Source organism: Fulmarus glacialis, unplaced genomic scaffold, assembly GCF_000690835.1.
Source record: "Fulmarus glacialis isolate BGI_N327 unplaced genomic scaffold, ASM69083v1 scaffold34654, whole genome shotgun sequence".
Lineage (NCBI taxonomy): Eukaryota > Metazoa > Chordata > Aves > Procellariiformes > Procellariidae > Fulmarus > Fulmarus glacialis.
In genome coordinates this window covers 1-15,640 of record NW_009207961.1, presented here as the reverse complement: position 1 = coordinate 15,640, position 15,640 = coordinate 1, and the positions used below count along the sequence as shown (strand labels likewise).

General features: G+C 36.5%; 1 protein-coding gene across 1 annotated transcript in view; it reads right to left on the bottom strand.

Annotated features, from left to right (window-relative positions):
* Positions 1–9,903, bottom strand: part of SLC38A6 (solute carrier family 38, member 6) — a gene marked incomplete at both ends in the record, with an annotated part of 13,018 nt that extends 3,115 nt beyond the window's left edge. The window contains 3 exons of the mRNA XM_009576323.1: positions 4,428–4,486; positions 4,954–5,036; positions 9,825–9,903. Of these exons, the coding sequence (XP_009574618.1) occupies positions 4,428–4,486; positions 4,954–5,036; positions 9,825–9,903 (221 nt within the window). The remainder of the gene's footprint in view (positions 1–4,427; positions 4,487–4,953; positions 5,037–9,824) is intronic.
* Between the last annotated feature and the right edge of the window lie 5,737 nt (positions 9,904–15,640).

Sequence of the window (15,640 nt, the reverse complement as noted above, 5' to 3'; positions counted from 1 at the left end):
TTTCCCTAAGTAGACAAGCCCTTAACAGAGATAGAGCAGAGCCTAGGGCTAATCTTAACAGGCAGAAACATATGGTTTGGACTAGAAAGCAAAGGAAAAACAATAAATGCAATTATTGTCCCAGAATGTCATTGGGGCTTTAGCTACACCCTGCTGGTTTAGGGACTGCCAAAGTAACAGGGCTGAAAATCAAAGGGAAATTAAAATAAGAAATGTTACCTCCTTTTTCAGGAGCCTACTTTAAAATGATAGTTGCATTGCTCTCCTCACCCTAATTAATTTCCTATTGTAGTTGCCTGGCTTTAGAGGTTATAATTCTTTTGAAGCCTAGAGCAAATAATTAAAAACTTAATTAAAGACTCCGATTCATGAGCAGAATAACATGGGAGAGGGCGCTTCTCCTGGCTCAGAGAACTACTTTTTGCTTACAGCCAAGTGGTGTTTCCCAGAGCATAAGGATTAGATGCTCCCTCTTGTCACCAGTGCCAGGAGAAGCAAACAAATGCCACCTCCGGACAAAATGTAAGGAAAGGAAACTGCGGGTACACAGCACGCTGAGTCCATTGTGGCAATAATACATGTCTTAAATTGCATGACTAAGAACAACTCACAACAACTCAAGGTATGGAACTAGGTAGTAGCTTGCTCAACAGCAGTCCACAAACTTTATGAAAAAGGATTGTCATTGTTGGAAATCCACCAACCATGTTTCTGACACTAACCTGGTACTGCTTTATACCAGGAGATCTGTTCTTACCTGCTTATCGATTGGCTAAACTGCCTCCTCTGTGCAATGTGAACTGCAATCTCACAGTTGTGAGGTGTAAGAAGGGACAAGAACATGCTGGTAGTAGATCAAGAAGTTCAACCGAAGAGAGAGCAAGGGAGAAAGAGGAAAGGACCAAACACTAAAATATAACTTGGGCCTGCATTGTACATATGCATGACTCTGTCACATGGGTCATGCCTGCTTCACCTCTTTCTTGCACACTAAGCAGCAAGAAGCTACGAGCTGAAACACGGATGCAGACTGCTGCTGCACTAGTACCACAACTGTGGATGCACGTCTGTGCTATCTCCCCAGGAAGCCCAAGCTTGTTGGCTAGCTGAAGACAATTATGAGGCTGAGCAAGAAGGCAAAATATTTTTTCAAGGAGATCTCTGTGTATTTAAAGGCACCCAGATAGGGGAAAATAAAGGAGACGCTTTGAAGGCTCCAAAGTAAAAGGCTTTGTGGGAACTCTGACTGAGGCTGGAACAGGCTTCCTGAGCAATGAAAAGGGGCATGAAGCTAAAGGGCAAGCTTTGGGGAAAGTAAAGTGCGCCTGGTAGTAGTGGGGCCAGGGTTTCCTGCAAGCTAAAGAGCAAAGATATCTATAAACATTGCAGAGGGGGGACAAGACAAGCCAAAAATAAAAAGCTGAAGAACATTTTTCTAAAACAAAGTTACTACAGATTAAGAACAGATTGAAATGGAAATAAAAGGAGACGAAATAAAACACACTAGGTGCATTTAAAATCTGTAATTGTATTTGCCCACCTGCTTAATTATTCAAATCTGTTTGGGTTTCCAATTGAAGTTTACTCCGTATTTCTAATGAGGTCCCCCCCAAGAGGAAGAGATTTTTAAGTTGGGAGCACAGCCCAGTTAGCTGAGCAGTCATGCAGGCAGCACAGACAATCTTCCTCTGGAACTTTAAGCCTATTTCATATAAACACTGTCTTTTGAGTATAACAAACATTTGGTTTTAAGTGAAAAAAACCCTAAAACCTAAAGAGAGATTCTAGTGGAAATAGGGTATTTTAAACCCACACCAAAAACATTGCTAAAAAATAAAGTTAGAGGCTCAAAATGTTCTAATATTCTCAGTGATGTTGCTTTTTTGTATCCTGCGGAGGGAAAACAGGAATCGCTTTATTCCAACAGTACTGACAGCACTCATCAAAGAGGGGCTCTCTGTGCATAACACCATTCATTACATATGGCAGGTTCCAAATCTGCATCACATTTTGTTTTGGGAACATAAACATGAGATTTAGAAAAATACCATCAGGAATCATTAACACCTTTGTTGAACAAGCTACCAATAGGGCTGTCTCCACAAAAAAAAAGAAAAATCTGTCTTTACTCTTCACCAATATTCAACACAGCAAAAGGGGAAGGAATAAAAAAAAAAAAATTAACGATCACATTTAATTTCTTTTCACTTAGGATTCAAGTCAGGAAAGTATTCAACAATCAGAAACAAAAGTGCTCAGGACCTCACAGAATCTGGCTTTGAATTAATAGTTACATACATTTGTTTTTCTCCCAGATCAGCTCATCTCAGTGTTTTCACGTTTTTCCAAGTGAGGACTATAACCAGTATATTAACTTTAAAGGAAAAGATACTGAAGCACAGAGAGGAGATACATGACCTGCCAAAGCCCCACAGCAGAGCACAGAGAACAAAGAGTAGTCTCTAGACCTTTTGCTCAGTGCACTCACTAGACCATACTAACCAAGACATATGCTGTCTATTGTACCTATCTTTTCTGCAGGCTGTATTAAAACTGTGGCTTGCTGGCAAAAAGCTGAACAGATGGTATGCACTTGAAAATGCACAGAATTATTGTATATGCAAAATATAAATGTATTACTTCCATATGACGAACACAGTTTTCTTCTGGAACAAATTAAAACATATCTGCCATACAGAAATTAACATTGTGCAAACTAAAACACCATTTCAACAGCACATATCACCCATTTCAAAGCATTAGATATGAAAACTAAACTGCAGTTAATGCCTTTGAGTTTCAGTGCCTAAAGAAGTCAGAGAGAGCATTCTGTGAAGAGTATTCGTTTTCTTTAAATATCCATAACGGCTTTTAAAAATTTTGACCTCAATTAGATTTACTGTGGCTGCTTCTTTGTCATTTAACAGCAAAAAGTAAGCATACAAATTTAACCATTTCATAACAAATCCAGTAGTCTGTGTACTCCTTTATTAGTACCTTTTTGACAGAGAATCAAGTACTTTTTTGACAGAGAATCAAAACTAAACCCTAGCTTAAATCATCCCAGCTTGACATGTCTGCACGCAAGTCTTGCTTACACACTTGCCTTTTCTGAGCCCAAAATTGTTTTCAAATGCATCCACTCATTGCAACTGCTTTCTTCAGAGATGCATACACATTCCCATTGAAATCCAGGAGCTGAACTTGTTTTAAAACTCTTGCAGCTAGCTTCAGCCAAAGGCCTATTTCAGCATTATAGTTAGTGCTTTTTCTTTTTTTTTTCTTTTAAGATAAATTTTAGGAGAGAGGTCAAAAGTTAAGGTAATTTATAAATATTACAAATGAATTTCCATTAGCTCTGGAGAGCCTGTAGCTGCTCCTCAATGCTCAGCTTAGGAAGAATACTTCCCAAGGTCCTACAAACACTGCAATTCTCCAGGGATACCCTAGGGAGATGTTTTGACAGCTTTGAAGTTTGGTTTTATCACATGGTTTAGTTCCTAATGGATTGCCTTGGTCTCCTGGATGGCATGTTTGTTCAACTTGCCTTCAACTCTGTTTATCCCTTTGTAAAACAGGTATTAAATGCAAGTCAATGCAAGCCAGAATGACAGCGGAGAGGGGGAACATTTTTCCAGGCTCCCAAATAAGATTCTTGTTTCTATACCTAGATGACAGAGTGCGAGTTACTTGCTTGTACTACATATTACACACGAGTATTAACATACTTTTTCCCTGTAAAAAGAAACATAGTGCAACTTAGAGGCACATTTTCCCTCTTAGATCTGCCTAGCAGGTCTCACTTTTGATATTTGGAAACATCTACCTCACAGGGGCCTTGAGAGGGTGAACATCAGGGTCAAAAACCCCCATATGGCTCAGAGAAAAGAACTTTTCCTTTCAGTGGGAAAGAAGAATAAGGTCATTGACATATTAATGAATCTTGTAAACTGCCTTAATGAAGTTCTAGTTTTCTTTGCCTTTTTTTGAACTCTGTCACTCCATTATACATGTAAATTTAATTTATTTGGAGTATATTAAATTTTCTTCTGCACTAGTTGCAGTAAGTAATAGTTAGAAGCTAAGAAAACAGAATTCCATTCCACTACTAGTAGGGAAACAAAAGTATATGTGCCAACACTCTTCACCGCACCGTCAGCAAAACAAAAATATTGTTACATTTACCAGTCCAAAATATAATTATTTTAAATCTTTTCACATGCTTTAAAGTTCATATACATTTCCATGCCTCAGCAAAACAAATGTAATCTGTCCAAGGAAGCACATACTGAACTTAACATTTTATGTGAAACGTAGAGTTTTCCTTAAGGGGGGAGGGGAAGACAATTCATTTCAAAACAGGCTTATGAAAACATTCAAACAACAAGAAAAAAAACAGATAAGCTGTGCACAGATTTTTAACTTACCACAAGAGCAAAGTACACCATAAAGAAAAATGATAAACTACTTGTGTAGCCAAGAAAGCCTGTAAAATAACAGTAAAAATAAAAGAGAATTTATAAGGAAAGTGATCCTAATGTACAGCTAAAGCTTTACATTTTAGGCATGTTTTCTATTAGAGTGCTTGGTATCTGGGGCTTAGGACTCAGAATAACAACATTCCAACTGCCTGTCACAGATCATTTATGTAGTTTTGTAGGGCAGAATTAGAACTGGCTTACCACTAATGGCACGCTGTAAGTAAATGCAGCTCTTTAATGTTCTGCTGTAAAGATTTTATTTTAGTATTGCAGACAAAATACTACTGCAACCCAAGTAATAGGTTAACTAGGCAGGGCTGGAAGGCAGAACACACTACAACTTAAGTAATCCCCACCATCACCAGCCCCCTGCCAGTTAAAATAAATAAATAACCCATTAAGGTTTTAAAGTCTTCAATTGTAATTGCTACTAAAGTAGAATAACATTCACTTCTCTCCTTTAATTACTCACCAATTTTAGGAAGAAGCGCAAGAGGAAAAACAATGCAGACTGAAGTAATCAGTAGAAGCAGTCTCCCATCAAGGTACCAAGACCTGTTGGAATATCTATTTATGACTGATACAAAGCTCAAGAGTCCTAAAATACATGTTCTACTTTAAAACCGTCATCTTAAGACAAAATAACCACTAGGACAAGAAAAATAAATAACTTCCAGTCTCACATGAATTTATATTCCGAGTTTCTATATTGTGATATAAAATAGATAATGAGGAAGCAGAGCACCATCCTGTAACGAACCAGCATTGCAGGCAAAGTTCCACATGCAAGTGTCTGCATGGATCACAGGTCTGATGCATGTAAAGTTATTTCTCAGCAGCACAATATGCAAATCCCTGCCTCTATTCAAAGCAACGCTCAGAGGGAAGGGTATTTCATACTCTACAGATTTCCAATAGAAGTACTTATATAGTACGCTACATGTATCTTGAATTGGATTACACCGAGTTGCATATTTACACAACTGGAAGAAACAGCAACATTAATTCCCACTTACTGCTGAACTTCCCTTCCAGTTTATTACTCCTACATGACCTTAGTTCCTTACCATTTCCAAGAGGTGTGCAATAGAAAGCTAAGCTACCCAACCTATTTGTTTGGAAATTCAGTTACGTTTTCTAAACATACCAACTTTCTCTTCTGCCCAAGTTTCATTACACCTATCATCACAGCATTCAAATAATAGAAGAAAACAAGTAAATCAACTTCCAGTTAACTTGAAATGATGTTTGCTGTCCTGAGGTGATATAAGAAAGAACAGCAATAAAGAGAACTTTCTCATCTTTAACTTTGCACAAAGCGATCACTCATTCTTTGCATACATCCATCCACACAAAAATTGAAGGACAGAAGGAATGGAAATTATGCCAATGAAATCTGCTATGATGTTTATACATAAAACTATACATATAAAAAAAGCATTGTAAAGGCATATGAAATCTTAATGCATTTAAAATCAATTCGAAGTATCAAAATCTCATCTCCAAATTGACGAAAGTACAGATGTCTAAGTAGTTAAGAAACAGAAACATCTTGAGGGTGGTTCCCCCTAACTTGGTAATAACCATATCCTGTACTGATACACATCTTGTACATCAGCCTCCGACTTTACTACCTATAAACACCTTGGCCTTTGACCTTCAAGTTTATTTAGTCCAGGATATGGTTAGCACCTAATAAACAGGCAGCACCTCAAGTTATCATAAGGAAAGTAGCATAACACCTGTGTTAAAGAAAAATTACCATATACATATATTAACTACTGTCATACATCGTGGACAACCATTTGTGTCACTCGTTTGAAAAAATATGTAATATAAATGAACAGAGAAATTTCAAGGTTGAGGGCATCTTCGCCACATCAAAAATCAAAGTACCCCTTAAGTAACAATGTCTATGTTAAAAATTACTCAAAATACGTCATTATTCAAAAAAAATGTACCACTAGCTTAGGTCTGCTACTGCTACAGTGAAAAAGCAACTTTGCCAAGATCAGCGCCCTGCTGTAGTATTCTTCATGTTGTTAACATTTAGCATTCACATATTTTTAAACTTTTTCTAAATAGTATGGTGGATGTTTTGATTAGGAGGAACAGTATCATAGCAGTAGGCAAAAGTATAATGAATGCTGCACTAGTGTACACGTGGGACCTCTGTTTTAAGTCTCCGGATTCTAAGCATGCAGCAAATTCACAGTTGCCATCGTAGCTCACAAGCTGAGCAGGCCAGAGGAAAAATTATTTTGGTTACTTTATGGTAAATGAAAAAACATTTGTGGGGAAGATGATGGGAAGGAGAAAAAATAATTTTGTAAACGGCTTAATTTTGGAATGCCAATTCTTTTATTTAAAAAGATCTCAAAAAACTGAATAGTGGACCATTTACTGGTTATCAAAAAATGTGTCCTTTTTTTCCCCAACATACTGTTGTAGAAATACACTCATTTTCCAAAGGCAGAATAAATATTTTGGTATTGCCTTTAAAATCAGTTTGATCTGCAAATTTAATCCTATATGATAAAAGCGTTCCAAGTATGAAATACGGAATATAAATCCTTGACTCTACTGAAAATGGTTTGGCATGCAGATGTTCCTCCTCCCTCCCCCATATTTTAACTAAAAGCAGACATTTATAAACCACTTTAATTTCATTCCTGAATGCAACAGGACAAGAGATTCATATGTTCTAAATTAGGATCTTACTCTCAGTCCATATCAATTATATAACACACAAGCAAGACAACTTAATTGCATCAATCATATCCTCCTGACAGGGTCATTAAATGTTAACAGAGGGCTCACAAATTACAACTTTTTAACACAATCCTCATTTGAAACTATGTTCATGTCATCAAAACTATGTGGAATTCTTGTTATGCAGACAGACTGAAACATCTCAACTTGCAATTAACAAGTGTTCATATTGTATGTTTTTGTTTTTTAATAAAGACATGAAGATGTATTACACACTGGCTCTGAGGCTTTCAAACACATGCACACCTGCTAACCTTGATCTATAAAATAATTCAATGCGTAAAACATTCTTTAAATGGATTTCCCAAAAGTATGCTTTAGGATGGTATATGCATATAAAATACTTTTCACAGATAGTTTAACTGACACTTTTGACACATTCTAACTACAGTTAAAGATAAATTCTGCACCCAAATGGAAGCATATCAGATGCTATAATGACTTAACAAAACCAGAACAGTTGTGCAACCACATCTGGAAACAAGTGGTCCAGTTAAAGAAGTTTAACCAAACTAGTCAGTATTTATGCCCTTTGCATAAATAAGTTGCTACTTAGGCTTGGTATTTGATTACCTATTTTTGTTTAACAATTTCCTACAACTTAAAAATTTTGTTAGTAAAAGACTACTCTTAACATCTGCGAAGAAATACACAGAACCAAAAGATTATGATCTACCATGGCAATTAATATGGCAAAATGTATGAAATATAGATGTGGGCATACAGAGGAGGTCAGCTGTGTGCATGCACCAGGAATACTGCTTGACCACTGCATTTGAAATATTTGCTTGGACAAAGAATAGAGGAGTCAAATTGTGTCAAATTAACATTTATCAATGGAAGAACTCCCAATAACAGAGGCAGAAACAGGATCAGACCCAGGCTGACAACCAACTTACCACTTGAGCTGTGGTTATTATTCCTATGGACAATTTCAGCTCTTTCTAAATGCAAAATTGAACTTCACTCCCATCTCAAGCTGTAATTTCACCTGAGGAAGAAGTATGGATGGCAGCAGCGCTGACAGCACACTGAGAACTACTACCATGGCTCAGATGATTTGTAATAACCAGTTCAAGCGCTGTAACCTGAGTGTTCACCAGCGTTCACATCCAGAAGATCTGCACTAGGACCTTGAAAAACAGCTAAAGCTGGTGGGAGTGTTACCAAATAGGCAGCTTAATAAATAAGTTGTTTATACTGCTTTTTTAGACAGAGCAATCCTTTGAGCAGTATGTATGCATGCGGGACCTCCAGATTCTGCCTATTATGAGTTTTCACACGCTGTCTGTTTAAAAGTGTATCTTTGATGGGAAAAGTCACTTTGCATAAACAGAGCTGACATAAAATTAACAACAATAGTAAATGATGTTATATGCTAAATTTGGGGACAGACAGACTGGAACACACATGCAGCAGATACAGTAGCAGGCTCAACGCCACTGTGTATGAAGAGTGGAGTTAAAAGTACTATCTTGAAGAAGGTGACAGCACCCAAATGAAAAGCTGATGACTATCACAGCTGGAAAAGATACATTAGCAGACTAAAAATGACACATAAACATAAAACATAATAGTTTAAAAAAAAAAGCCCCTTACTAACAACGTATTATTGCAAGGGCCAGGAGGGCAGTAAGACAGAAAGCAAGATTACCACCACACTTCATTTCTCAAAATGTTTGTTATAAAATGGAAAAGTTATAAATGACAAAATATAAAATGAACTGAAGTACCTTTTAAAAAAATAATTTCAAACTTAAAATTCACCCACAGCATTCAGGAATAATACAAGCACCACACAGCATTGAGATAATTTCACCACATTTCAATCCAGAGAAAGTTTTGAGCTCAAAACATCTGAAAATAGCAGTTTGGAAAAACAGCCGTAACACAATCTAAGATACACTGTTATGAATGACAGCAGCACTGGAACAACTCAAACAAGATATTTCAGTGCTGAAGCTGCAATGTTTGTCTTAGCACAGGCACAGACTTCTTGCGACAGTTCTGGTAGAAATCTGAGGGACACACTCGTTACATACAGCTTTATAGCTCAACTGCGAAGAATAATTTCTTTACTGGGAGCCAAGTTACAGAATTATAAACCAAGTCTGGAAACCTGGCATTTTTCCCAAGACAAGTCCAATTACTGGAGCAAGACAACAAAATACTTATATTTAAATGTCTGCCGGTTTTTGTAGTGTGGTTTTGAAATATGTGAAGTGATAACATGACAGCAGTTTAAATGTTTCTCCTCCTCTTCCTCCTGTCCCCTCCTGCTTCCCCTTTCAAATTTTTACAGAAGGGAGATTTCTGTAGATGGAGTTTTGCCACTGACTTTAAGGTCGTCTGATGGGAAATTGCTATGAGGAAAGAATCATGCTCTCTGTGTGTGCTGCAGAAGGCCTGCACATGCCAAATACATTTTATATTCCAAGAACTTCTGTAAATAACCAATTTTTTTAGCATGTGAGATCAGAGGGAAGTGTCAGTACCCATCTTCTTCAGCAGTCCTGAACCACTTTCTTCTTCGAGACAAATACACAATATGTATGAAGCATTTTTCCTTACCCACTCTCGTCTCCACTTAAGAACCCCGCAACAGCACCAGGAAGTTCAGACTTAACAATTAAAAGATAAGATGACATAGCTGCAAACAGAAGCAGAACGGATTTAGTAGAGGAATACTAGTATCTCTGGTTGTAACAATTAGACGGTTTAACCAGAGTGGTTACGATTGGAACATCTCAGCTATATATTAAGACACCATGGCACCAGAATCAGAATTTATTTTCTCATATACTTCCTTTAAAAATAGCTGCAAATCCCTGAGTATTGTACTGATGTTAGCTAATGTCTCCAAAGAGACTGTTACGATGTGAGTCTTGAAACAAGGAAAACAATCCAAAGGACTAAAAGGCAAAACAATATAAAATATAGGCCTGACCTTTTACCTGGGAATACGAACCTACAGGCTAGAGACAGTCTACAAGGCTGCAGCACTTCTCCTTCCTCTTTACTCTTCGTAAGACATTGTTAATGACGAGAGTAAATAATAAGATTTGTTTCTATGAATACAATAGGTTTTTTTAAGACTCAGTTTTTATTGTTGCTCAATTGCTGTTGCACTAAATAAATCTATGACAGAAATTTAAAGACAAGAATAGGACTTGAAAGGTTCTTTATATACTGGATGGTTTGGCCCTTGGACGCAAGAGGATTATCAGTGATGGAACTCCGTCTCTCATGCTAAACCCACCACCAAGAAGATCACAACAACAACATAAAATGCAAAACTACACAGGAACTGCGAATCAGAAGAGAAATTGTTAGTGACTCTTATAGGAGTGTCGACTTGAAATTATGCATTTATAACTCTATTCAGAAGAAAGCAATGATGCATACACATAAATCCAAAAGCTACTTCACTGTATCACTTTTCTCCTTTACTATATAAAATGATCAAAGGCATAAATGAAAGGTTACACTAACCTGAAACCTTCACATACTCTTCATGTCACTTTTTTCTTTGACATGAGCAGCAAGTATTTATATGAATCAAAGAACAGCAGAGAATTACTCAGAAAAATCAAGCTTTACAAACAGCTTCAACGAATATCAAAGACTATATGAAACTAATTTCCATCCTTCAGCAGCAAGTAATTTTAGTAACGTGCCAACAAAAGTTTAGTTACATTTAAAGCCTGACAAAAATTCATTTGTTGTAAAATTCAAATTTTACTGTTCTGTATTTATTTATTAATTCTTTAGATTCTACCGTGGTGCATTTATTAATGCTTTAAAATTAAAACATAAATTTTAAAAAGGCAAACCAGCAAACTTCCATAAGCTGATCTTTGAAGTAGTTTGTGGGGTTTTTTTTTTTTAAATGGAATGTTTTGAACCTTAAAAAAATGTGTGGACTCAGACACTGCTGCACTACAGCAGTTAATGTTAAATTTTGAAGAAAGGTAATGTGGTCTCTATAAAGAAAGCGAATTCTATAAATACAAAGTGACATCTACCTACCGCAAGGTTAAATCAAAACCATTTGGTAGGTCACTAAATAAGGAACTATTCACTTCTTCATAATTAAAAGCTCTGTTTTTTCCAATATTCAAGTATATTTCCCTGTTGACATGTAGCTGTTGATTGTGTCTGGTGAGGTATTTATCTGCTGTTCTGATTTTACTCTCCTATTTGCATACAGCAGATTGTAGATTCAACCTTAGAGAACCTTACAGCATGCATATTTCTGAATCACCAGAATTTGTAAGTAAATTAAATTTCTCACGCTAAGCTACAGGCAGATGTATATTTCACCCTAAGCAAAGACAGATTTTTTAAAAATTAAGAGGGGGGGTAATGCCTCTAAATTATAATTCAACTTTATTTATCCATTCTTGTATTATACAATACTTGATACACAAGCAAGTCAGAATTTTCATATATTTATGTCCTTCAGAAAGATTTTAAAATTAGTTCTTTTGCAGCCTCAGCTGCAGAAAGCTTCAAATTAATTTGCAGATCAGATTTCCTCCTAATATGCAATCTGTCACTCTTCCCTTGCATTCCTATTAGCCTCTGGCTAATCATTTGATCACTTATCCTTTGTTGTGCGCTTACTCTTTGTTTTTAAAAGAGGAGTCCTATTTCACTGAATTCCACTCCTAAGTAGGGAACCAATCATGCACCAAGAAACTTGCACATGCTAAACATTTGTATGCATCTTTCTTCCTTTCTCTGGGCATATGGGAAACAATCTCACATAGCAGGATTTCCCTCCCCCCCAGTTTATATTCTCTTGTTTGTTCTGAAGATGAAGATAATAAATAATTTTATTTATATCCTGATGCTTAAATACGACAATAAATCTCGTACATATCGCTGAGCAGGACACCCAAGCTAAATACAGGTTTAGAAGTCAAATCCTGCTTTTTCTTCACTTACAAACACAGTTGCAATTCTCTGCATGAGCAACAACTCCTTGTAGCTCTACTCAGCTTGAAAGAAGTAAGAGACACTAACCACTGTATAACTCTCTGAAACACACTACAAAGTGAGCAAAGAACATTGCTTATTTGTTTTTTAAAGCTGAAACCAAAACAGCAAAGTATCTTCAAAAAGGACACAGCAACCTGAAAAAATTATCTCAAGAAGGAATAAAGTGCATACAGTATGACAGACAAAAAGTCATGTATCCTTTGCTCCAAATAAGAAATTTTACTTAGCTCCCCTGACGCCCACCACAACCGAAGGCATGTCAAGTTATATTGTACAAATTAAATGTCAGCTATCCTTGGCAGTCTTAATGTATAACGGAAGGAAGAGATTACACAGTCACAAGGCTAAACTGTGACATAAGTGAACACAACAAAAAGCGTACCTTGTGCTTTGATTTATTCCACTTTTGAAGTATTGGACTTCCTCCGTCATTTTGAAAATCATTTCAATGTTTTAATGGCTAACTTTTAAGGCACCTTTTATCACATACAAAATTACAATAAACATACATTCATCTTTAGAAGTCAAGCGTTCAAAAAAAATGAGCAAATGTCAGAAGCAACACTCCCTTCAGAGTTCACCCCCCTTGCATGCACATAGTATGAGAGAGGAGAACTTACTGCTCTTGCAACCCAGTCTCATCCCCTAAATTAAAAAAGAATGTTGTGTTTTCTTCATGTCACCTTCTCTTTGCAACAAGAGACATCTATCTTTAGCACTGAATGAGACAGGTTTTCTGCAGAACGAATCGTGTACAACGACGTAGTTTGAGGCTTTAGCAATATGCAGATGCAACAAGTGCTGAACTATAACTATGTGAGCAACCTTCATTTAGTTGCTTCCTAATTATTAGGTCACAAATTTGCATATATTATGTTATATTTAAATAATTTTCAATATGCACCAAGAGCTACTTGATGGAAAACTAAGCAGGTTTGAACTTCTGAACAGGCCTTGAAACAGAAATGACATAAAAAAACAGTCAGCAGAAATCAAAATTATATTACTCCTTTATTATTCAATAGGCTTACCACTGTCTTGAAAGCAGCAAGAAATTAAATTCATAAATAAGTATCACTTTGCCATGTTCTGAAAACTTGGTATTAGCTCTTTGACAGAAAAAAAGATGTTTGTAAAATATAAAAGAGGTACTTGCTTTAAACTTTACTATAACCTGCAGTGCCACAATCAGATACGACCCTCTATAAATACACACACCATGCATACATTATTCAGAATGACCTTATTGTGCTACAATATTGTTTAACACTGAGCATATGTGCCCTACCTGAAAAAAATTAGTTGCTGGAGAAAAGGGAAGCTTTTTTTAAAGCTGTTTTTAAAATAGTCCCCTACCTCTCCTGAGGTAGCGCAATCTTAAAATCAAGTATGTGAGTGGCTTTTTGGTTCCCAGAAAAGAAAGTGTAACTTTTCCTTATTATCCTGCGCAAAAAAGATCAATTGCTGAAGTCCACAGCAATGATGCAAAACAATATGTACATTAAACTTATGTGTAAACATATAATTTATTCCTTCCTTAGAAAATAGCTGGTGACAAATCCCTTCAAATCACTTTATTGAAGGGACAGAATCTAACTCTTCTGGTTAGTTTTTCCTAATCTACCACTGTAGCCGTTCATATTAGAGCGCTATAAAGATGTCTTACACTATTAAGCACTGTGCAAAAATGGAACCAAGCTGCCCTCCAAACTTCAAATAGGAGAAGATAGGGGGCTGGGGAAAAATAGACTGTATTAATGCAGCCACCCTGGCTCTTCAGCTCCCACTTAAAAAAAGAAGGCTGCTGATTTGGGAGTCAGGACAAGTAGACACAGCAATCTTGATTCTCATCTGGGCGAATACCAGGTAAGGCAGAGATTCCTCACAAACGCCTATAGATAATTAAGATAAATGAAAATGCTTGTAACTCTCATTCTCTGAAGAGTTCAGTCAGTAAGATTCCTATTTTTCCCAAAATACTGAAAAGACTAGAGGCTGAAATACAGAAATAGTAGAATAAACGCTACCGGTCGCTGCACACTCCAGCCCAACCGAGCTGGATCTTTCACAGCAACTGCATGTGACAAACCCCTTTGGGCTTGTGTCTCCCTTTGCTGGTATGGAGGTTTGTTTAAAATTGAATCTGTCCTAATCCAAACAATGTGACAAAGTTAAAACAGAAAGCAGGGAAAGATTTCAAGAAAGAAAGTGAAACTAGAGAGGATTTTGGGCAAGCTCCCATTTTTCCTGTCAAAGAATTAGAATGGAATAGCAAGATCGGAAGTACTTCAGCATTGCATTGAATTCCTAGTAAGTAATTCGAATTGTGGAAACATCAGGAATGATGCATGGATGCCACTGAAAACCATCAACTATTTTAGCCCTCACATCATACAGCCTTAAAAGCATGCTCTTTTGTTTTCATTTTGCAATGAATCCCCCACATATTCGATTTTAAGAAGTCTCCCAATTACTTGATGTATTGTTTTTAATATTTCCTCTTAGTGGGAGCTTAAAAACTGAAAAAAATTGTTGAGATCATTTGTTTGTTTTTAAATACAGATGTGGAATAGAGTGTGTGGAAGGAGATGTAATGCTTGTTCATATGGAGAAGTTCTGAGAATAGAAACAGGTTGTCAACTTCTTTCCTAGTCTTCATGTTATGCGCACTCATCCTGATGAATTTCCGATGCCCTTTCCTTCTAACTTCAGCTTTTACCTGAATTACTCTGGAACTTACCTATGGCAAGCTTTTAAAAAAGAAAAAAAAAAAGAAAATAAGAAAAAATATCCTTCTTATTCCACAGGGAACACATGGGCAGCAGATTTATTTTGGTAAAACTTCCTTAGTTTAATTGTATTTGTACAGTTATGCTAATGAAACTGAAATGTTTTCTACATAGCTCATCATATATTCCATTCTGAAGTATAGCTGCAGGTTGGGATTTTTGTTGGTTTTTTTTTTATTTAAAGCAAGCTTAATATTCTTTACAGTATCAAGCCTTCCAACAACTATTCACTGTAACACAAAAACACAAGAGCATGGGTCATCAATTGTTAAATTAGTACAGGAGCTGACAAACCTGTCCTTAATTAAGGCAGCTCTGCACTGGAAATCCTCACTTTGAATCAGTAAGGATAATTAGGCTTTCAGGTCAAAAGCAAACCGCACTGTGAAAACAAACATTCAAGTTTGTTTGAAAACAGAATTAGATTTCCCATACTTAAAGGAAGCTCAGTAATTTCTTAAGGTATTAACGACTGCAGGTCTCAGCATGTAACAACCTGTATTTTATTCTTCCATGATTTGCACCATTCATTTATTTTCAAAGTTTGTAGAGTATTGTACTCTGACGACAAAAAGAAGGACATTCCCACCCACC